Source organism: Pseudopipra pipra, chromosome 2 (assembly GCF_036250125.1).
Source record: "Pseudopipra pipra isolate bDixPip1 chromosome 2, bDixPip1.hap1, whole genome shotgun sequence".
NCBI lineage: Eukaryota > Metazoa > Chordata > Aves > Passeriformes > Pipridae > Pseudopipra > Pseudopipra pipra.
This window is the reverse complement of record NC_087550.1, coordinates 88446700-88470658: the sequence shown is the minus strand read 5'-3', so window position 1 is coordinate 88470658 and position 23959 is coordinate 88446700. Positions and strand designations below refer to the sequence as shown.

General features: G+C 40.7%; 1 protein-coding gene across 3 annotated transcripts; it reads left to right on the top strand.

Annotated features, from left to right (window-relative positions):
- The first annotated feature begins 6149 nt into the window (after positions 1–6149).
- On the top strand, positions 6150–23612 carry CHST10 (carbohydrate sulfotransferase 10). Of its 3 annotated transcripts, XM_064646303.1 has the most exons (7): positions 6244–6368; positions 9484–9700; positions 11207–11341; positions 14133–14230; positions 16958–17192; positions 18994–19099; positions 20993–23612. In XM_064646303.1, exons 3-7 carry the CDS (start codon positions 11230–11232, stop codon positions 21528–21530), a joined length of 1089 nt encoding a protein of 362 aa, XP_064502373.1. In that variant the 5' UTR covers positions 6244–6368; positions 9484–9700; positions 11207–11229; the 3' UTR covers positions 21531–23612. The 3 variants fall into 3 exon arrangements, with proteins under 3 accessions (XP_064502375.1, XP_064502373.1, XP_064502374.1); XM_064646305.1 differs by lacking the exon at positions 9484–9700 and having other exon boundaries at positions 6150–6368; XM_064646304.1 differs by lacking the exon at positions 6244–6368 and having other exon boundaries at positions 7410–9700.
- The last annotated feature ends 347 nt before the right edge of the window (positions 23613–23959 follow it).

Genomic DNA, 23959 nt, shown 5'->3' with positions numbered 1-23959 from the left:
AGTAGGATCTCTGGTACGAGATGGTATCCTGAACCACCAAAAAAATCTGCTTTTTGAGATCATATTTAGTTCACATTTGAAAAACACATTTTGCCTTGGCTTGCTCATTTTTTATTTCATTTCATCATTTTGAGCTCAGTTGTAGATTTTGCAATTTAGAGCAACATCACCTGAAAAAAACACATCATGATACTTTCTTGAATGCTACAGTGATGGATATAGAGCATTAAACATTAAACAACAATTACTTTGTTTGAAGTATAAAGCTGGCACCTTCAGTATTGCCATTTATCAAATACCTATTGCAATAGCAACAGTGACTTATTCATTTAACTGTGTACTTTGTAGCTGAGTATATTATAATACTCTCCAGAGATTGTCTATGAACACAGATTTCATCTTGTTAATCTTTCATTTAAGTTGAATACATAGCAAGAAGATGTAAAATCATTCTCCCTCTTTTTAGATGAAGAAACTCCTGGAGATAAGCCATAATGCTTCTCATGGTTGAGCTATCATGGCCAGTGCTGACATAAGGTTTGATGAATGGCTGATGGTCACACAGTTCCAAAACATCAACTGCTCTTCCAGTGAGCTGAATAAATGGAGAAGCTGGTTGCTAACCATCAGTTATACTTTGGGGGATGTCAAAGCTTCACATTACATGTTGAAATAATCTTATACTCTCAAGCCTTTTCCTTGTAGTAAGGCTGAAAGCTGTGTCAATAAAACTTTCTATTTACCCAGCCCCTCATATTTTCAGGGCTCTTCTTGGTGGTGGTTGCCAAAGCTGGTTAAAATACACTAATTTTAGAAATAGGAATTTTCAAATAGACAATCCCCCATGTGTTCTCATCTTAGTGAGAACAAGATTTTATTGTTGCAGCCCCAGACTGACTGTGGACTAATATCTTGGGAAACATTAAGCTGAAGGAAATAAAATTTACCAGAGATAATCAAGGCAAGGCTAGGTCTTGTGGGCCTGATGTCTTTTTTTCAAGGGCAAGAAACTTCAACATAAGTTTCAGTGACTGAAGAATTCTGTTGACCTCAGTATTGCAACTCCAAAGGCCGTGTTCTTCTAAACAATCCAACTTCTCTCACTTAATTCTTCCTCCTATCCCTATTTTTGTCTACATGTTGACTGGGGAACTTCCTTCTCTCTTTTCTTTTTTTTAGTATTGTGTCATGCAAACATGTATGGTGAATTACAGGACACATGGTAACATCATTAACTCTCATTCAGGAAGGCAGCAAAATAACCCCCTAAAACCACAAGGTATTTTCACGTTGTGTTTCTCTTTTTATTTTTAAATAAAGAATCAAGGAAACTATGGACTAAGCTCCAGATTCTGTAAAATGACAGACCCTTAATTTCCACTGAAAACAGTCAGACGTAAATAGCTCCAAAATTATTCTTGGTTGAGGAGCATGCTCCCAGAGGATCATAGTCTGGAGCATGGCACAGAGGCTGCACCATGGAGGAGGACATGTGCCCTCCCTGGGGAGTGACTCCCTGATGCCAGAGCACAGTCTGCCTTTGCACTGCCTTGGCCAGGAGGACATGAAGTCCCAGCCCTCTCTGACTTGCCTTCCTCAGTTTGGATTGTAGAGCAATGCCTGTCATTTTAGGATAACCCTTCTAGACTTGCATCTCCTAGTAGCTGTAGCACAAACATTTTTTTCTTGCCTTCACGAGAGTGGTGCTGTTCCTAGTTAATTATAGAGCTACTGGTATATGGGAAACAAATGTTCAAAATTCTCCTGATAGATACCACAACTGCCATCTCCTAAGAGCCAGCTCCAACCAGCAAGTTATAAATTATTTTAAGCACTCAATATCTCTGTGAAAGCTGTTCCACTTAATGTGAAATACTCTGATCCTACATGCATTCATTAGCAAATGGGACCTGGGTTCTGTACCTGCCTCCACCTCTTTTTTTTATCCTTACACTCCCCTGACCCAAGTCACCCCTCAGCTTCCTTCAGGTATTTCTGCTTACCCCAAAACTGGTCAGTTTTCTAAGGTGGTGATAATCAAATAGAAGACAATAGCTCTCCCAACTCTTGATAATGTAGCACCACTGGTATCAGGTCAGTCAGGAGTTGCGTCTTACCATGTTATCCTCATGTGTTTTTTCAACATTTGAGAATGTGATCTCAAACACCGGCAAAGAAAAGTATTGGCTTAGAGTAGCACTGCTGTCTCCACCCAATACTCTCTTTTGAGAAACAGTGACAAAAAAAAAAACCCTTAAAAACCTGGTTTGCTTCTTTATCTGTGCCCAGAGCAGTTCTGGCACTCTCTGTCTGTGCAATGCCAATCTTGCAACTCCTGTTGAGGCACAGAACAGTGCATGAGTACATGCAGCTTGCCCTCATTGGAGTCTAAGTCACAGATGCAACAGTGAGCACTGCACCTGCAGTATCACAGCAACTTTGTCACCTGGAAATTGTACCTTGGTGAATGCAGCAGGTGAACTTAAGACTCAGCTGCTTGCCAGTTTGACTCTGCCAGCTATAGAGAGAAATGAAAATTGGTAAATCCAGCTGTCTGATTCAGGCCATGGGAAAGGAGAGGGTTAAAAGAGGGTAGCAGGTTACTTTGAAGTATAGTAACTTGTTTTGAACACTAATTGCTTAAGTCAATTTTCTTAATTTCTCTACTTTGGAAAACACCCATAACTGGGACTTAAAACTCTATTGTTATTTCTGATTTTTATTTAAAGAATTGACTTACCTCGATACATTGACATGATAATTTGCTTTTTGGCTGCACTCATTTTGTGACCTATATAATTAATTTTGAATCATTGAGTTCAATTTTAATTGACATTGATTTGATAATTAAATGTAGTTCTTAGCTCCTCTAGCCCAGTCCTAGCAGCACGTTTGGTTCATTGCTATTAACAAACCCCGCAAAGCTGTTTTTGCTTTTCAAACTATCAGCTCAGAGATAGTGTCTGAAGAATGCAAGATAAATTAGATGGTTCAGCTAATGACCTACTTACCTCAGTCAATACTTTTTGTGTCCTTCTCAAAGGGCAACAAATGGTGTAATGATATGAAAAGATTTAACAATTCCAAGGCACTTATCATGGGGTAAAGTTTGTTTCTACCCTGAAATAAGAAGTGAACTTAGTCTTCAAATGAACACAACTAATTTGCTGCTTACGGATCTAATCTTGCCCCTACTGCAGCCAGTATGATTTTACTACAGATATCAGCCCTAAGGCCCCCCACTCTCTCCACACACCTCAGTCATTTCTATGCACCAGCTCTGTTTGACATGCACTTTATAGGTCATTGCTAGTTGAAATTGCTTTATATAAAAAATAATCCAGGAAATACATACTACTTTATGTATTATATTTAGGCCATACTAGGAAATCCTACATCTGTATGAGGCTGTATATTCTTGTATTCCTTGGCCTGATTTTTTTTTTATTTCTGATGTGTTTCTTAGTGACTACAGAGGCCACAAGGTATTCTATATGTTCTAATTTGTATCAACCAGAACCACATTTAAATAAGCTCCCTTATGTTCCAGAAAAAGAATCTGCTGGTGACTATCACATCTTAATAAATGTATTACATACCAAAGGTGCCATGTCTGACCAGCTGCAAAGCAAGACACTTGTACACAAGAGATCTCCTTTAGTGATCAGTTATGCCTCAGAAATACAGTCATGAAGCAGATTGATGAATTCACTAATAATGGCACTGCACTAGGAAAAGCGTGTCTTCCTGCTGATTTAAATAAGATTTGTTCTTCCTGAGTACTTGATGCAGAACCAAGTGACTTGTCTTAAGGTCAGCTCTTAAGGAAACAAAGCATGACTAAAAGGGCTACCAAGACTAATCCTAGTAATTGGCATGGGATTAAAACCTGAAATAACACCAAAGAGTGAAAAATAAACATAGTGTAAGTTGAACAGTATTGGCAAGCCTAGGCTTCTGCTGAATAGGATAAGCTTGGAAGGTCAAGGAAAATGAGGATTCTTTCAGTGTGATTAGGCTGGAGTGTTCAAATGCAAACTGCAGTATGATTACTTATCTTGTCCACGACAGGGGCTCATTTAAACATTTTTGCTATGCTTAAATGCTATTTGGAATTAACTCATACCAAGAGCAGTCAAGACAGCCTGCCACTGACAGATAACTTCTTATAATGCTTGAATGTGTTCCTGCAGCTCAGATGTCCAGTACTACCTCAGTCCTCCCTGACTGGCCAAGTTGCAAATGTTAATCTCTTGCAAGTAAGACTCTTCCAGAAGAAACATCAAACCTGGAATGAAGATATACAAGACATATTTTATTAGGACATACAAATCTTTTTCTAATGGCATAAACACTGAACATGTTTTTAAGATGAATTTTTTAGGTTTAGGCCCATGTTCTTAAAGAAAAAATGGATGGATCACTTCCATTGGCTACAGAGGCATACCTCTCAAGAAGTCACTCTAGAATGTCCCAGAGAGGGGAAGGGTGACTTTTCACCAACTCAACTATCCTTTGGATTGCTCTGACAATGTAAAAGTTCTCTAGTATTAAAAAGAACTCACACTCAACTGTTGATTTTGCTGCCTATTTAAAGTACTAAACCTAAAAGTTTAACATTATTAGTAGCAAGAATCCTGTTGGCCTGAACTAGCAACTGCATAATCCAACAGTACAGTTGCCTATGCAACACATTCTTCAACTTCATCAGACACTTTCAGGCCCAATTACTGACAACAAAGCTTATTAACTGTGCTTAGTTTGGAAAATTGGTTTCTTTTGTACTGGATTAATTATTACACATGTCAGTAACAACATACTTGAAAGGTTAAAATTCTTGAGCTGAGCCTGATAATCTGGCAGGAATTAGTTCCACAGCTGGAGACAGCTTATTAATAAATCTGCATGGCTACGGTTGTAGTCATCGCTTTGAAGCCTGAAGAAAGGAGCAACTTTCTAGCCTGTTCAAGACTCAAACTGGTGACAGCCACAGATTTCCAATATGCTTTGCCAACAAAGTAACTGTCACTTATCACAATTTCTACTTCACAGGTAGAGGAAGGGAGGCACAAGAATGTGGTGTCCCAAGATGCTGTTACAAACAAACATAGAGTCAGGTAGAGAAATGGTTTTCTGATTACTGGCTTTTGGCCATTGGTTCCCAGTGAAAGCTATGCTTTTGCTGCCTCACTGAGGGCTAGCAGCCGTCAACATAGCACTGAACACATGGCCGCTAAGACATTTGCATTAGCCTGCATTAGTTCTGCTCCATAGGTTGGCCATGGCATCCATACCAACGACATCATCCTTGGACTTGGTTGGGGTTTAGCATAGTGCAGCATGGTAGTCAAGTCTGAAAATGCATGGATCAGAGGCTCTAAATCCTCCTCTAAAAGGGAAGAGTGCACTGTAAGACTGCAAAATGTGCCCAAGAGGACTTGTTTAAATAGTTGTTAAAAAGAGACTCATCACCAGGACTCGGTTTTGATGGGATTTGCGGGTATCAGAGTCCTGCAGGTGAGCATCTCTCCGGTCCAGTGATCAGAGTGCTGTGTGCAGCAACTGTGTGTGCACTACTACATCGTGTCTTTGGGGGGAAAGGAGCCCAGGCAGGGCTTTGGGCTGTACAGCAGGGCTCAGACACCTGCCTTCACACTACTGCTGTTCTTCCCATGTTTTACGGCACCTTTCCTCTCCTCCTGGAGCCTAAACCCGCCTTGCGTCTGCCATGCCAGGACGAGGGGTATTAAAGGTCTTTTCCAATAAAAATGATTCTGTGATTCTGTCATTTTCAGGTTTGTTGTTGTTGTTGTTGTTGGGGGGGGATGTTTTGTTTTGTTTTGTTTTGTTTTAAACACGAGGGTTAGGGACCTATTAAAGGTTTTTTGAACAGTAAATAAAAAACCAAACCAAACCAAGCACACGTATACACGTGTATTTACGCGAGTCGGGCTCGCACGCCCCACTCCCGCCAGGCCGAGACGAGGCGGGGACGAGAGGGCAAGGGAGGGAAGGGCAGAGCCGCCCAGCCCGTCCTCCATCCCTCCCCCTCCCGCCTCTGGGCGGCCGGGTGCGGCGCTGCGTCTTCTCGCAGCCGAGCCGAGCCGCGCCGTTCCTGTGGCGGCCTTCATCTTCCTCCCCTTCCCGGCGGCGGGGCTGGGGCCTGCCCGCGGCCTCGGGAGGAAATGAAGGCGGTGGTGGCAGGGCCGGGCGGCGGCAGCAGGGGCTGAGCGGGCCCGGGGAGGCGCCGCCGCCGCCCGCAGCCGGGCGGGGGGGATGTGTCGGCAGCCGGGGCCGCCCGAGCGGGCCGGCCGTGCCGCCGAGTGAGGCGGGACCCCGGCGCTGCGGGGAGCGGCGCTGGAGGGCCGGTAAGCCGGGGAGGGCCGGGCAGGGGCCCGGGCGGGGGAGGCCTGGCGGCCGGCAGTCCCTGGGAGATGCTCCTCTGGCACCCCGGATCCGGCGAGGAAGGCGGCGGGCGCTGCGGGCATGGCTTATCCATCCCTACCGGGGGTGAGAAGAAGCCCGCCTTGCTTCCTCCTCCGGAACGGGAAAAGTTCACGCCTCTTCAGCCCAGGTCCTTGCGCCCGGAGCCGGGGCTGGGGGTGGGCATTGCCTCGTTTCGTCCCCTGCCTGTAAGATCACGGCCGTGTCCCGGCTTCCTGGGGGGGAACCCCTTGTGTTTACGGAATGAATGGAGCCCCCAGGAAGCCCCGACGCTGGGGAAAGAGGAGCTGCTGCCGTTCCCGGCTGTGAAGAGCGTGGGGTGCCCACTGGAGTGGGAGCCGGTGTCTGTCAGACAGGGCACGGCGTGCTGGGGTGGAGGAGGGTCCCGTTCCCGAGCCTGCCCCGACCCCTGGGTCACGCAGCGGTGCAGGCGCTGCTGCTCCCATAGTTGGTTCCCATCCCGCTGACAGGTGACCTGTGCGTGCGCAGGGAGAGCTCCCCTCTCCAGCAGGAGCTGGAAGAGCAGAGCCACGGGCCTGTTCGTGCCGTTGGGAGGAGAAAAACCTTAGGAAATTACCAGTTTCCAGAAGGGCCTGGTATAATGTAACATTGTTTAGTTGCACCACACAACTTGCCAAAGGAGCCTGTGTGACAGATTTTGATCCAATATTTTTTTAAAGTGTAATAAATTGGCCAGATCTCTCACCTCTAAGATAACACATAGGAGACATTGATGAAAATGGATTAGTTATCCCAGCTAGCTGTTGTTTGGCCTTTATTACCAGTTCCATTTGAAATAACATCATTAATCACATGCAGATGGGCAATGAGTTGGGAGTTTGGGACTACTGGCATGCTGCTGCCAGTCATGATTCCCCCAGGCACTGTCCTGCCAAGGAGCCCCAGTCCAAGCAGCACAAGCTGCAGAGCAGAGACCGTGCACCGAGTTTTAATGTTAAATGTTCTGCACTTTATCCCATCATTCCCATGAAGACAGCAGTCTTTGGCAAAGTATGAGTGTTTATTTGAGGTAGCAGGTTACTCGTGAGCCATGGGTCAAGCCTGCAACTCTGTGTCTTGATCTGTGGTTCTTGTTTGTGTTTGCAGTCCCATTTTTTTCAATGGAAAACCTGGCATCTGGCTAACCTGAGGGTTATGTGACAGTTTGTGCTACCTTCCCTGAGAGGGAAGGACAGAGGAATGGATGGAGAGAGGAGTTTTGGGGATCTTGTGCTCCTAAAAAGTGTAGAATTGTAATAAGCGGGAGAAGGAGTAACTGGAAAACTCACTGTGTATTTCATTGTGAGCAAATGGACTACACCTTCAACATATTTTTTGCTTCTTCTACTTGTAAAGAAAAAAATGTTTTAGACAACAAGAAGTAACAGACACTTTTGGAAGCAGAAGGAAACTATTATAGAGAAAAAACAGTAGCTTGTACATGTATTCACTAGAAAATAAGTAACAGGAGAGGCGACAGAAATACAGTAATATCAGAATAAAGCAGGAAGTGCAATTACCGTATGTGAAAACAATAAAAATATTAAAGAAGGTAGAGAAAGGGAGACGTAAACACATTATTTTAAAAAAAAAATACTGATCATTGCATTTAAGTGAGTGTAATGGTTGAGGTACTCCTATATATAATTTTGAATAGTCCTGCTTCTTGAGATCGGTGGTAAGCTGCTGATACAGATGTAGTGTAGGATGCTGGAAGTGAGTAACAGTGCCAGGCATTGTAGTTACATTATGAGAGATCCTCTGACAAGACTATTACTTTGATAAGTATGGTTGCAGAGTTGCTGTGTGCATAAAAAAAAAGTAGACAAAGCTGCTTTACATTTTCCTCTCAGCATGAACATATTGAAGGGTAATAGTGGTGGTGGTTATGGATGTGACTCCAATTCTACTCCCTTTCTGCTCTCTGAGTCCAGAGATGCTTCTGGGTGATTTTGGCTGAAATGTTCTATCCCTACAGCACAGGACCTGGCAGCACAGTCCTGTGTATGCTAATTGCTTTTCCCATGTCATTTAACACAATTTCTTAGAAATCCAATACGTAAATTACATAAGGGGATATAGATCAATAGGCCTTACTGAATGGTATGCATCCATCACCATTATAAAAGTGGGCAGACTAGCAGGGATGCTATGAATGTTGGAGGCTGTTTCTACCCTTCTTAATGCAGAACAAATATACTGAGTTGGACAGAAAGGTCTGGCCCAGACCTTTCATTATATGTCTGAAAAGCCCATAGCTGATGGTTAGAAAGAAATTTCCTCCCGCAGAGTGTCCTCTTAAAGCTTCTGTCAGTCTGCTGCCCTGAACTGAGGTTCCGTTGTTTTTTGAGAGTTGAATGGTTCTCATGGCTTAGCAGAGCTACCTAAAAAGCAAAAATGTCATTACTACATTTTTGTGTCTTGATATCTGATCTAAATTTCCCTCATCTGTGAGAGTTAGAAAATTTTTCAAATGATCATTACGTCTGAAAGATAAACATCAGTGCTTAAAGTGGGAGATGGTGGATGTCATGGCAGACTGAAAAATGAGGACCTTTGAGACCTAGTGGTTGTCAGCATGAATCTTAGGGCAAGTTTTGTACAAGCGCAATGGTAGATAGAGAATAACTTTTGAACTACTTAGCTGGAAACAGGTCAGTCCTCTGGAATTCATGCACGCTCAACTGGCAGTTGGGGAATTGCATCAGAAAACAGGCAATTACAAACGTTGTCTTCATGGAAGTCACAGCACCTGTAATTGTCCAAAAGACAATTGATGCATCTTTTTAAGACAGTTGATGCATCTTTTTACCTAAATGTGGTGCTTATAGGAGAATGAAACCATAAAAGAAGAGGAAAAAAAGGATCTTTCAAAAACCAAGCTGAGAAAATAAAATTAGGCCTGAACACTGCCATCCTTGCTAAAAATTATGATTTTTTTTTTTATTTGTGATATTCTGTTCTTTTCTTCTTCTTACCCATTTTGCATACATCCTTCTGGTCCTAAATCTGTTTTGATCTGCTTGTCTGCCTGCACAGGCTTTCAACATACCCTGAAGACATTTCACTTCTGTCTGCTACAGTGAGAACCCTTCCTGGAAACATTTGCATTGCTGGAAGGCAAAAGCTAGTTGGAAAAGTGATTGACACCTGTAGCAGTAGTACTGATGTTGCAGATGGACATGCTGAAACAACGTCAAAACCAGGCTTACTTCTGTTATTGAAGCTTTGTGGGAACAAAGAAGGTGGAATACTGGTATATGACTGAAAAACTCAATATAAATTTCCTTAGAAGTATTAATCAGCACATTTTCAGCATCTTAAATGGGAATGAGGGCATATGGCTTATTCCCTGGTAATTCACTCAAATGGCTGTATAGAAATTGTGATCACAAACCATGCAGAAGTGGCTCTCTTTGAAATTGCATGTGGCTACTTTAGGAGTGAGTTTGATCCTATTGATAGTTGCATGCGTGATTTTGGGTTTTTGTTCTTCCTGAGGCTACAAACACAAATCTCACAGGATTGTTGTGAGGATGTCATTGTATGAGATTTTTTGTATTAGATCCCCTTTGGTTAAGTGTTTTGATGTTGTGTTGCATGTGTCCTCAAAAGGAAGCATTCACTTACATTTTAACTTTCCAGCACCTGAGTTCAGGCCCTCAGGTGTCTGTCTCTCCAGCAACAATAGAGACAATGGTGCTGTATTTTTGCAGGATAAATATTCAAACCTGAGAAGTCTCAGATTTTGGTATGTAAGTGATGATGTTTGCTCTTAGGTTTTTTTGGTGGGTTGTTGGAGTTTTTTTGCAGTGGAGCTTTCACAGATACTCAGTGGCAGCCCCTGTGTGTATTGCCCATCAGAAGCTGGAAATTCAGTGAAAGATGTAGCTTAAAATTATACATTTCTCTTAATGGCTGGGGACTTTTTTTGTCATGGGTTTCCTTATATTTAATCTTAACTTCTAATAATAAAAAAATAATTTATTAGGGTTACAGTTTGAAAAATCAGGATAGAAGTGCTTAGAGCAGTACAGCAGATTTTAAAGCTGCGAGGCAGGGTAGACACTGCATTCATAATACTGTGCAGTATCCTCATCTTCACTCTGCTTGGATTCTGTCAGTTCCTGTGGGTGGTTTCTTTGCACATTAAATCTGCAGTCTCAATTGTTTGGGTAACTCTTCCTGCTGTCCTGGGGAAGTCTTATCTGTGAGGCTTACCTGCAGGGATGCAGCTACAGGTAGGAGGCACTGCTGCAAGGAAACCCTTTTTATTATTTGCGTGGATGGTTCTTAGTGTTATATGTCCTGAGGTGACTTGGGATAACCAAGTACAGTGTTAATGTTACATCTAGCACTGAGAGCGCAGCTTTCTTCATTCTCCCTGCCTTTCCTACAATGACCTGTCTTGCTTACTTAAATTGAAAAATAAACTATGCTGTAAAAAAATCAGGGGTTTTGCTGATCTGTCATCCCAGAGAGATAGACAGTGCTATTGCCAGCACAAGGAGGGAGCTGGGAATGTGTATGTAGGGGTGAAGGAGGAGCGAAGCCTCCCTTTGATAGCAGCTGGTGGTTACATTGCCTCAGCCTTAACACTAGTTGAAAACCCAGCTGAATAGGCAAAAAGTAAAAAGTGAAATCTACTGCTATGTTTTATGACACACATGCACATTGGAGTTTTTGCATTTTGGTTATGGGAAGTATTTTTCTAAACTGGGACAAGAATAATTAATGTGTCAATCTTTCCTCTTTCAAACAGGAAGCATCAACTTTATATGGCTCATGCCTGACAACATGCACCACCAGTGGCTGCTGCTAGCTGCATGCTTTTGGGTGATATTCATGTTCATGGTTGCTAGCAAGTTTATCACGTTGACTTTTAAAGACCCAGATGGTAAGTTCAACGTTAATGTGAAACAGAAAACTGAGTAGTGTTTCACACAAATACTCTTTTCTGTGAAAAGTAGCTCTTAGCATGTTTACCACTTTTCAGTAGGACTGAGAACAGAACAACTAAGTTTCTAGAAGTGACAGGGCTGATATTCAATTCCTGCTTTTCTTGGTATAATTCTGGAAAACTAACATCATGTCTTTTCTTTGGTGTTTAAGAACAGAAGGGATCATGTTTGCAAGTACTGTCTTTTAGGTCAGCTTTTTCAAGTACTTTTAGTTTCAGTAGCACGATCTACTGGGGTAGATGTTGTGCAAAACAAGAGAGCACAATTACCTGCTTAAACTCAAAGGAGACTCACAAGGTATTGAAGAGTTCATTTCACGTGATATTAGTTTCTGTCCTTTCGTGGCTGCTTGTCTTGTGACTGAGGTATTATGTAAAACTTGTGGAAAGTTTTATTTCCTTTGCAGTGCAGTCTGTGTAGCCACCTCTGCCCTGCTTCTTGCATTCAGTGTTATCCTCTGCTGTTTGACTTGCAAACAGCTTATGGGCTTTTGCTTAGCTTAAGTAGCCCAGATGTTATTAAGCTGATGAGGAATTTAAGCCATTTGATGACACCACACAGCACAGTTTTCAGTCTGCTAAGCAGCTGCTGTTACAAAGTCATTCTACAGAGAGTTTTGGGTGAAGGTGATGATATGACAGCCTTAAGAGATTTGTGTTTCTGCATCTTCCTAAGATATGTGAAAAAATGTGTAATTTTTGAAGCGCTGACATCACTGGTGCCATGTTTCAGTAACTTGATAACATATTATGTAACTGGATAAATATATCAGGTGTACCTTTATAAACAGCATGCCTCTATTTGGAGATGTGTTCAGAAAGTCTTACAGAGGAGAACTGTAGGCTAACTTAGCTTTCCTTGGACCCAGCTGTTTTTGAGCCCTAGCGCATCTGCAAATCAGCTGACCTTATGTTATGTAGTTGTATCTTCCAGTATTTCATTCTATACCAAGTCTTGTTTCACAGTTCACTTATTCGTTGAGTGGTCCTTTCCTCCAGAATTTGTCAAGAAGATTAAAATGTATTTTTTAAAAAATAAATTTTTAGATTATACCCTCTGCATTTACTTGCTTTTTATTACCTTGGCTTGCCCATTTTTCTTTTTTTTTTCCTCTATACTGAATCTTCCTCTCTTTTTGAATAGTTCTCTGAGCAGAAAATGTATAAACTCTCAAGCTTGCCCTGCAAAGGCATGAGTGTGGTTAAGTGTATGTATTGGAGATACCAGTGCTTGTAATAGAACTAATAAAGGGATGTACTCTGAATATACCAACAGAATTTTGGAGGAAGTCCAAACAGGATGGCAAATCCTGGAGAAACTCTTCCAGACTAAATAAACTATGGCTTGTCAGAAATTTTCCTTGTTTGGATGTATCTTTTTAGTAGATAGAATAAAACTGGCAGATGATCAAGGAATCAGTGTTCTTTTGCTTAAGCCTTTTACCGATGTCTTGGGTAGCATGAGCAATAGGAACTTCTTAATGAGAAAGAGGAATGTTCTGTCCATCGCTAGTAGCATCTGTAGGCATGCTTTTACACAATGATAATGAAAAATACCTGACCTGCTCTTCCACTGAATCAAATTATTTTACAAAAGAATACCATGAAGTAAGTCTGCACACAACAGTAATTACAGTATCTGATTGGCTGCATGCTTACATTGCTTTCAATTCTAACTTGTTTCTCCATGCGTGCCCTTTGTTAAAATCCAGTGTAGGCAGAGTAGAGTACTCCCTTAAGTAGAGAACACAGGGAGTACACATATTTTCTCAACCATAAAACAGTAAGCCCCTGTGGATGCAGACGAAGAAACATTATTCATTGAAGAAGATGTATGAAGGGAAAAGTAGTCCAATGTGGATGTACATAAATTTTCAGGGAGAAATAATTTATTGCTTTGTAATAAGAGAAATCTGCTTGAAATTATTTTTGATCTTTCTGCACTGTGTAGACTAAAGCTACAGCCTTGTCTTATTTTTCAGTTCTTCTGTAACATACCATATGCAAAAGATGAAAAGGGTTCTTGCCTTACATGCTTTAATTTGGTCTCAAAATATTAGCTGCCCTAAAATCACTAAAAGAGAACAAGAGTATCAGCTAAGTTTGTTATTAAGGGTACTGTCTAAGGAAGGCCATCATTCCAGTAATAAGGGAAGAGGGGATCTTTATTGCTGGTTAGAGGTATTTACTTAGAGCACCACAGAAATAAAAGGTGGTCCTTAATGACACTTTTCTTCTGATAAGTTTAGGAGTTTACAGCAGAAGAAACCTATCTGCTAATAATAAGGGAGAGAGAAACCTTATAGATTAAGTTTTTTATTTGGACATGCTCTGGGAAGTTTATTGAAAAATAAAAAGCTACACACAAGTCCATATAATTGTACCAAATTGTCTGTCAACTGCGACATTTGAATTCAAGATTTCCATGTCTCTGCACAGTTTGTTTAAAAAAAAAAAAAAACAAACAAGAAAAAGATCCCAAGTAAAAGATAATGGGCATGTTTGGTAAAACTCAGCTGAAATTGCATCCAAAATTCCTACAGTGTGCATCCTTTAAAATATTCATAGTCTGTCTTGTGTGTTGTCCAATACCTTCCCATGTAGAAACAAATCCTAACGTTTTGTAAGCTTAATACAGAAAGTAATGTTCATTTGTGTTAGCAGTAAAGCAGAAGTAGTTGCCTTCCCCTCACCTTCTCTAATGCTCTTATCTGTCTTCCTTCTTTAGGCTACGGTGTCAGGCAAGAGTCATTGATACTGACAGCTGTGACAAAAGTGGAGGAGGTACATGTGCCGGAGGAAAAACATTGGCCTGAAGAATTCCAGGTGCATACTGTTGAGATAAGGGTTACATGTATTAAAGAGTAGGTGAAAATAAGAGATTAAGTAAGGACTTCCTGTTGTTAAAATGAATTCCTAGACATGAATTATTTTCAGACTGTTCTATTTAGATAGAACTGACAATTCATTTTAACTTCACAAAGCTAGTTTGTTTTGGTAACCTGCTGTTTTGTTTCATCTGAATGATTCAACTTACCGTGTTTCCATTTCTAGGAGAAAATTGTTACAGTACTCCTTTATCAAGTCAGGAGAGTAATTTTTGTTAATTTTTTGTAATTTTTTTTTTAATATAATGGCCCAGTTTTGGATTACTCGTATTCTGCCTTGCCATAACCATCAGATTTGTGGTTGTTGAGGGCAAGCCTTTATCTTGTCTATTCTCTTAGTCCTCTGCCAAAACTCTCTGTTTTCTTTTTGTCAGTCTCTATTTCTTTTTCATGTTTTATGCTCTTCGTGCTTTCCATTTCAGCATTTTTTCAAAGTAGATTGTGAACACAATAGTAATCAATACAAGTTGATCCTTTAGATGCATAGTTCTGTGCCTCCAGCAATAAAGTAGTACTTGCTAACTGAAAATCCCTTATGCAAATGTAAATTTGAGACCAGTTGCACAGTGGGCAAAATCCAACTTTTTTTGCATTGGTACCTTAATGACATAAGTCATCTTATGTTTAAAGTATTTTTGTGATGCAGCACAGAAGGTAGGTTAGCTATATAAATGTGACACTTTTTGTTTTCATATGTAAAACCCATGAAATTTAAGTTTGGAAAAAACACTTTGTTCAGTGGAAGGCTGGCAGATCTGTGTAGTCAGTTTTAATATCTTCCTTTACTTGTATGGAAGAGGATAATAAGGTTCCTGGATCTAAAACTATTCCCTCTTGAATTCCTGGCAGCATGAAATGTAGAATAACAGCATTAATTCTAGTTGCATGCAGAAGGAATTGTTTTGAAAGATAAACAATCTGACAAACTGTTCAGATTACATTCTTGGAGAAGAGTGACAAACAAAAAAAGTAGAATGAGATTATTTTTTCCTTAAGGAATATTGGGACAAAAAGCAAAATCATTTCTTTTTCATCTATAGCTTGGACACTGCCTAAAATTATAGAATCACAGAATGGTTTGGGTTGGAAGGGACCTTTGAAGACCATATAGTCCCAACACCCCTGCCATGGGCAGGGACACCTTTCACTAGACCAGGCTGCTCAAAGCCCCATCCAACCTGGCCTTGAACACTTCCACGGATGAGGCATCCACAGGTTCTCTGAGCAACCTGTTCCAATGCTTCCCCCTTGTAGGAAAAAATTTCTAAATGTCTAATCTAAACCTATCTTCTTTTAGTTGTAAACCATTATCCCTTGTCCTGTCACTAAAGGTCTGGAAAAAAGTATCTCTTTATCTTTCTTATAAACCCTTTGTAAGCATTGAAAGGCTGCAGTGAGGTTTCCCTGGAGCCTTCTTTTCTCCAGGCTGAACAACCCCAGTTCTCACAGCCTGTCTTCATAGGAGAGGTGCTCTGTCCCTCTGACCTTCTTCATGGCCTTCCTCTGGGCCTCTTCTAACAGGTGTATGTCTTTCCTGTGTTGGGGCCCCAGGGCGGGATGCAGTACTCCAGGTGGCAGTAGAGTAGAGCAGAGGAGGAGAATCATCTCCTTTGACCTGATGGCCACACTGCTTTTTTATGTGGTTTGGGATGCGTTTGGCTTTCCACGTTGCAAGTATGCAGTGCCAGCACGTATCCAATTTTTCATTCATCAGTATCCCCAAGTCCTTCTCAACAAGGTTGCCCTCAATCAGTTCATCCTCTAGTCTGTATTGATATTGGGGATTGCCAACTATGTAAATCAGTTAGTGGAAAGGTGAAAATTTGTCAGTAGAAATTTAAAATTTCCCATCACCTCTTAATCAGAGAATCTTCTTTTTCCTCTCTCCCCATTAATTGTGCAGCAAGAGGTGGTTGTGGTTCCTGTCTTAGTCTCAGAAAAATGAGACATATGAAACAGTTCGTTCATCTTTGGGGAGAGGTATCCTGCCGACTTATTTTATTTGCCACAGTAAGCACTGATGCTCATTGTCCACTTAATTTTATTTCAACTTGGATAAATGGAAACACTGAATGCCTACAGGTGCTAGAAAACAACACAGAACTTTTATCCTAAATTCTTTTCCATACACATGGGTCACAGAATCACAGAATATTCTGAGTTGGAAGGGACCCACAAGGTTCACCGAGTCCAACTCTTAGCCCTGCACAGGACATCCCCAAGAATCACACTATGGGTCAGCCCCAACTCCTCAAGAGTTTAAAGCATAATTTATGTTGAAATTCCTGTCCCCAACTCCTCAGAAGCTTTCCTTGGGGCTGTTGAAGCTTTGTTGGAGTTCCAGTATTTGGTCAAAGCATGTTTTATGCACACAGATAAGACCCTCCTGCTCTGCAGCAGACTTAAATTATTGTATGGAAAAGCTCTTACTACTGTATCCTAGTACCTAATGAGTTAAGATATGAACCAACAAGTAGAGAACCAACAGCAGCAGCACAGGAAGGACAGGAAGAACTGTGGGCTACTCCTTTAGTTAATACATAGCACTGTTTTAATTGTGAATCTGGGGGTCATCAGGGTGTGCTACTTGGGGCTTTTTAGAATTTGATCTGAAAACTAAATTCTTTCGCTTTTGTTTTTTCTTTCCCCTCTGCATTTCATAAAGCCAACTGGAAAAGCTTTTTCTGGAAATCTGATCCGCCAGCCCCTGGTTCATATGGAAAGACTTGAGCTTCTCAGGAACATCTGCAGAGACACTGCATTGAGAGATCTTTCTCACACTGCAGTTTCCAAATTCGTCTTGGACCGAATATTTGTGTGTGACAAGCACAAGATCCTGTTTTGTCAGACGCCAAAAGTGGGCAACACTCAGTGGAAAAAAGTCTTGATTGTTTTAAATGGTATCTACTCTGCTGTGGGTGTGTGGGTTTCTTTGAGGAGGAGGAAGAGAGAATAGAATTGGTCTAATTGGAGCAACACAAAAATGGATTCTTTCTGCATTTCTGTACACTGATACTCAGTTTCAGCCTTTCATTCATCACAGTTGCTTCTAGTGCTTTCAAAACATCCCTTTAAAATAAGATAGACCTGTTTTTTCTGTGAAAATAAATATTGTTATTACTTGGCTCAAAAGGGATTTGAGTCATGATGGAGTACCCACATGCATGTGGTAGGCAGGTTTCTTATCTTTGTAGGGGTGGCACTAATTTATAAAATTTGAAAGTATTACAAGGTGTCATAATTCCTAATTAACAATAATAAGAAATTTCTACTAAAGGCCACTGACTTTAATTAGAGTTTTTTAGCCATGAGGAAAGCTACTTAAAACTTGGCAGCTGCCGTTAGTCTGTACGGCTGAAATCTTGTGTATGTTCTATCAGTGAACCATTGTAAGAATTATGAAGATTCTGAGGTGCTTAAGGCAACAGTTTGGTCAACAAAGGTATGTTATAAAAGACTGTAAGAAAAGGAGTAAAGGGACTAGTGTGTTTGAAAAATTATTTACAAGGTGAACACTGCCTGTCTACATGTAGCCTACCATCTTCTTCTAGTAGCCTGGTATGCCAATAAAAATAACACATTTCCTCAGGGTTTTGTGCTGTACCACTATCTGTATATGTAAACTTAACATGATCATATTTAACACACCCTTGTTTGACATGAGACCATCTTGCCTGTCTGTGGACCAGGGCAGTGAATTTGCTACAGATATTTGTGTCAGTTGATGTCCTCCTGTTGTTTTGCAGGTGGCATAATTTTCCAAGATCTAGGCAAAACCTGAACATTGTAAACCCAGCTTTCTTGTTAGAAGTGCCCTGCAAACAGCCAGCTCTGCACTTGAGTTTTTGTTTTCTGCACCTTATATGAACTAGTTTGTGCACCCAGAGAGAAGGAAACAGTCACAAGTTGGCAAATGAACTGTGTCCCTCAGCAAGACCTTTGTAGCAAGGAGTATGTGTTTAAAAACTTTAAGATTAGTTTCATCTTTGATATATGGATGGGAGGTAAAAATTGAGCAGAAATATGCCTATATCTATGTGCATGCATATGTCATAATACCTATGAAAGCCACACACAAAGAAAGCACTAAATATGGAATTATGTGAGTGCATTAGAAGTACCTATTCTTATCAGCATGTCGGAGATAACATGCGAAGAATGCCTCAGGACAGTCAGGGATGTATTGGCTACACCAAGTGGAGGATAACTCATGTCTTAACAGCAGGGAACTTTTCACCTTGAGCTTCCTAGTTCAGTCATGTCAGATAATGATAGAAAATTGTTTCTATATAAACACTTGTCTCTTCTGCCTTAAGCTGCCAGTGTACCAGTATCTGCTGATGAAGGCTACTACTGCAGTTGACCCAACTTTCTCCTCTTTGGGTGGTTTCAGCAGGCAGGACTGATACTTGAGGGGGAGTAATTTACATCCAAATACATAAGTAGTTATTTGGAGGTTCAGGATGGGGAAATGCAGATGTGGTCTTGGATCTTGATGTCACATACCCTAAAGAATTCTAACAGGTTCTAGCTTTGCAGTCAGAATCTCTCATAATTTAACAGCTTTACACATACATGTAAATGGTAAGAATACAGAAAAGAGAAAGGCATAAATGTGTCAGCCAAAGGCACACGCGCTTGCTTTTACTCACTGTTTCTTCCCTTGGAAGAATAACTTGCTCTCTGATTTGGTTTGTCTAGGGGCATTTTCTTCCATAGAAGAGATCCCAGAAAATATTGTACATGATCATGAGAAGAACGGCCTTCCACGTTTGTCCTCTTTCAGTGACTCTGAAATTAAAAAACGGTAAGTGGTGGCTTCCAATGGGTGTGGGCAGAGTTTGGAGTCAGTGGTGGTACGAGCAGTCAGGGGTACAGCTGAAGTCTCCATCTGGAATTGAGGACAGCAGGATTTCTGCTCCACCAGTTGTATTATAGCACTATTCCATTATCCTCACAGATGTTGCTGTGTCTACTTTTCTCCTGGCTTTCAAAGAGAACACCAGTGTAATTTGTGATACAGATAGGTGAGCCAACCAACTCCCTCTGCATATAGGGTTTCCATAGTTCAATGCATACGTAATTGTTAGATAGTTGGCTTTCAGAAGGTAAGGTTTAGTTGGAAGGTCCATCCTGATGCCTTGGATGATAAGGATGGATGATGCCTTGGATGATTACTGCTTACAGGCAAGATTGTCACTGCAGGCAGACTTACCAGGATTGAACTAATTAGATTTGAAATGTTAGTGCTTCTTAGCCTGAGAGTATTGTCTGTTCAGCTGAACCACTTTGTCTTCCTGTTTGGATGCTTCTAGTTATTTTCAGAGCTGAAAAAATACTCTGCAGTAGAACCTTCTACATTACTTTGGCTAGATTTTTAACTCTCTCTGCTCTCATCTCTACTGGAGCCTATGCCATATATAATCCCTGTGAGGGGTGGCAACATGGAGAGAACAGGACATAAGATGGCAGTGGACACTTGTAAATATGTGCTTACAGGGGGTTTGTGTGTATTAAGCCATTTTGAAGAGTCAGCCCCTTATACATGTGTCAGCTGCCAGTAGAGCTCAGTGCAAGGTTTGTTGCATGCAGTGGCACAAATACATTTATCACAGCAGTACCTGTGGAATTGGAGTCGCTTGTGTTGATACTGTACAAGAGAAGATATTGACACTAAGTTCGTGAGAACGTGGATGTGTTCTCCCTCCCTGTGAATAGCCCTGCATAAAAGTAACTGTTCATCTGCAGGATGAGCCATAGTTAGGATATTTAAAGTTGAATGCCATTATGATTTGGGTTGTTGCATTCAGCTTATGACAGAAGCTGTGCTGGAGATGCATAACATGGGATTGGTTGGGAATTCTGAATTTATCAGAGAATTTAAGTGTACAGAGAGGAGATGGTGTGGATTTGTTGATCTAGTTTGCTAACCTCTAGCCCTGCCTGGCTAGGAGTAAGTCAGGAGAACCTGAAGACTGATTTAAGTGCTTGTAGAGGCTGAAAAGAGTCCATCCACTTATTTCAGTGAGGGCTGGGCTCTCAATCTCCTTTTTCGGCTATTTACTGAGGTAAACTTTGTTTTCAATTTATTTTAATCTCTGACTACAGAATATTACATATTACAGTATCACAATAATAATGTGAAATTCTGTTGAAAACTGTAGTCTCATGTTTCAGTGATGTTGTCAGCCATTACTGAAAGCATGACAAAACAGTAAATAAAATGGTAGATTTTTTTTTTTACTTAAGCAGCAATTTGTCTTATTGCCTGCCAGTGAAAAATGCAGCCCTCTGTATGCATTTAGCTGCACCAAGGGACTTTTCCCCTTGTCTTTATGTATTTTGCTTTTTGAGCTTAATCACATGGCATTAAAAATACCTTTGATTTGGAGCTTTCAGCATCTTTTATCTCCTGTTTATGTTCTGAGATAAGCTAATCTCCTCCAGTTGAATAAAATGTGAAAACTAGGATAAACTATTTCGTCTTTGTACCGTATACAAAAACTGCCAGTAAGAAGACACAAATTGTATTTCTAGTCCTATTGATTATAATATTGCTAGACTATCCCAGTAGTGTAGGATTCACATTGCCCTGTGTGTGGTCAGTTTATGTATGTTTTGTATGTATATGCTAAAAAGAATTTAAACACTTAGCCAAACACGTTCCTTAATTATTTCTTTTTTTTCTTCCTCTGTTTAGACTGAATTTATACTTCAAGTTTTTTATTGTTAGAGATCCATTTGAAAGACTTATTTCTGCATTTAAAGACAAGTTTGTGCACAATCCTCGTTTTGAACCTTGGTACCGGCATGAAATTGCTCCCGGCATCATTCGTAAATACAGAAAGAACCGCACAGAGACCAAAGGGCTGCAGTTTGAGGATTTTGTGCGCTACCTCGGTGATCCCAATCACCGATGGTTGGATGTTCAGTTTGGTGACCACATCATTCATTGGGTAACATATGTGGAACTCTGCGCTCCCTGTGAAATCACATACAGCGTGATTGGACACCATGAAACCCTGGAGGACGATGCTCCGTATATCTTGAAAGCAGCCGGCATAGACCACCTGGTATCATACCCCACCATTCCACCAGGCATAACAGTGTACAACAGAACAAAAGTAGAGCGGTATTTTTCAGGAATTAGCAAGAGAGACATAAGACGCCTCTATGCACGATTTGAAGGTGATTTTAAACTCTTTGGTTATCGGGAGCCAGATTTCTTGCTGAACTGACACCTGGGATAAGCTCTGAAGAAGTGTCTCGTGGATTCATCTAAACCTGCGTGAATACCAGCTGCAATGTTGACAGAGAATGACCGTTTGTTTTCTAGCTTTTTGATGTTGCTCCATTTTTCAGTGAAATATTTGTCATATGAACAAGTAGGGGCTTACAGTTGTTGTTTACCGACCATGTTTTCAGTATATGACATTGCAATATGTTAGGAATGGTGTCTCTGTTATCTGAAATACAGAATTTCACTTTGCCCTTCTCCCCTCCAGGAAAAAAAGAGGGAGAATAAATGGGCTGTGATCTTGCTCTCCTTCTCCCAGACAGAATGCCATTTTTGAAATGTTGTGAAGTATTTATAAAGATGGCAGTTTCCCTGTAGGTTAACTCTGACATGTGGGTAAACGTGATGATTCATACTCATGAGGAAGTAGTGTAGTCTCCCATGAGCTTTGTAAATGAGAGGCCAGTATAGGACTAAAAATTGACAAAAATTGTCTAGGTTCTGTCATGTGGCTGCTATAACTGTAATGCTGATCTAATCCCACTCTTGTTTGTCAAAAAATGAACCTAATTAGACAGACGCTTTAGAGGTGTTAAAAATGGGACTGGTTCCAGACCCCAGTTGTCTCCGTATTTTTGTCAAGTGTTTACTGTACTTACTACTGATCTATTGAGCCTCATAATTCTGCTTTTGATTTTTGAGATATTATTTAATTCCTGGCTGTGTAAGTTATCTGAGAACACCAGATGCAAATGGAACATAGAGGAAATATGAAACTGCAAGAGGAAATATGAAACTGCAAGGGAAACTTCAAGGAAAAATAAAGTATCCACTGTATTTGTGGGAGCACATATAGTAATCATGAGATGCTCTCACACAATATAACTTGTTTTTATTTCTAACAGTTAAGATTAATAAAGAAGTCACAAAAGCAAGATGTCATATTAAAGAGCTGCTAGAGTTACTTGGATTAACCATCTACCTTTTTCTTATATCCAACCTTGCTCAATGTTCAGTACCTCAGAGAATAGAAAGTTTATCCCTCTCTGAAAATCCATCTCCCTACTGCTAAGGGAGAAAAGAAGACAGGATGAATCACTGATTTTTTTTCAGTGATTCACTGCCATGATGTCCCAACTCAAAAATGCCCAACATCTGTGTTACCAGTGCGGTGGGTTGGGTACTTGCCAGGAGTTTGAATGTCACTTAAATTTGTGTACCCACTTTATGTGTTAAAAAAACCCCCAGAACTGAGTGGATGCAGCCATCATATTTGCCTGTGCTTGCATTGTGTCTCATAAAGAGCAGATTCTTGTTTGAATTCACCAGCAAGAAAAATTGGTGTGCTGCCCCCTCATCCTGCAGGCCATGAGAGAGAGAGAGACCACGTATCTGAAATACAGGAATTGCTGTCACAGTGAGCATGTGAACTGTATTTTTGAAATCATAGTCCCAATAGAGTTATTTGCAGATCAGCATAATGTTGGTGGCTAGAAATGCTAATGATGGCCAGTGCTATGGAATCTGCTTTTATATCCAGCCACAGTATGTCTTTGATAGCTTCCTGTATTAACACAAGGAAACATCTTGCACTTGTGTAAAAGGAAAGCTGTGCCAAGCTGACATGTGCTGCTACCCACAAAAAGGAAGCCCTGTTGGAGCTCGAAATGATTTAAGAAAGATCTCAAAAGACAAATTGAAATAAGGGAGAATCATTAACTGGGCATCATCAGCATGAGAACAGTCCAGGGTGGCAAAGCTGGCAGGTAGGATATTTTTCAGGAGGATTTAAAAAAAAAAAGAAAAAAGCAACAATTACAGTGCCCTAACTTGTTAGTTCTTAACCAATGATAAAAAAGATGTTAACATCTCCAGGTTTTTCTGTGGTTTTCTTAATATGGGAACTTAGCAAAATGCACTGTTAAACGCATTTTGGAGCTAATGACCTGACTGATTACCTCGCTGCCAATTTAAAATGTAACAGTAAATAATGTATAGTAAATTCAGGCCTTAAAGTTTAATTCTAATAAAGATAAAATAGACTTGTTTTCCTTTGAAAGCCTAAGCTACTGATCACACAGAATGCCAGTGTATGTTTTTATTTTTCTTGGTAAATTACTTAATGTATTGTTTGCTTAAAAATTGCCAGCTGGAAAGTGCTACATAAATATTAAGTAATAATATTTTTTACTAATAGCTTTCTCTGCACTGAGTTCTCTTGGACATCTATGAAGAGAGCTATGGACTGACCTAGGCAGAGGTGTGTACTGCTCTCCCTTCTCTGTGTTCCCACACTTTTCAGGCTGTAATGCTTGTTATTGTTTCTTCAAAATTCAAATGCAGAGTTTCTCCTTTCAATGATACCTTCCTGAGCTATGTTTTCTTTCTAGAAGTGTGGAGCTTTTTTCCTTACATGGCTGAAGTAACAAC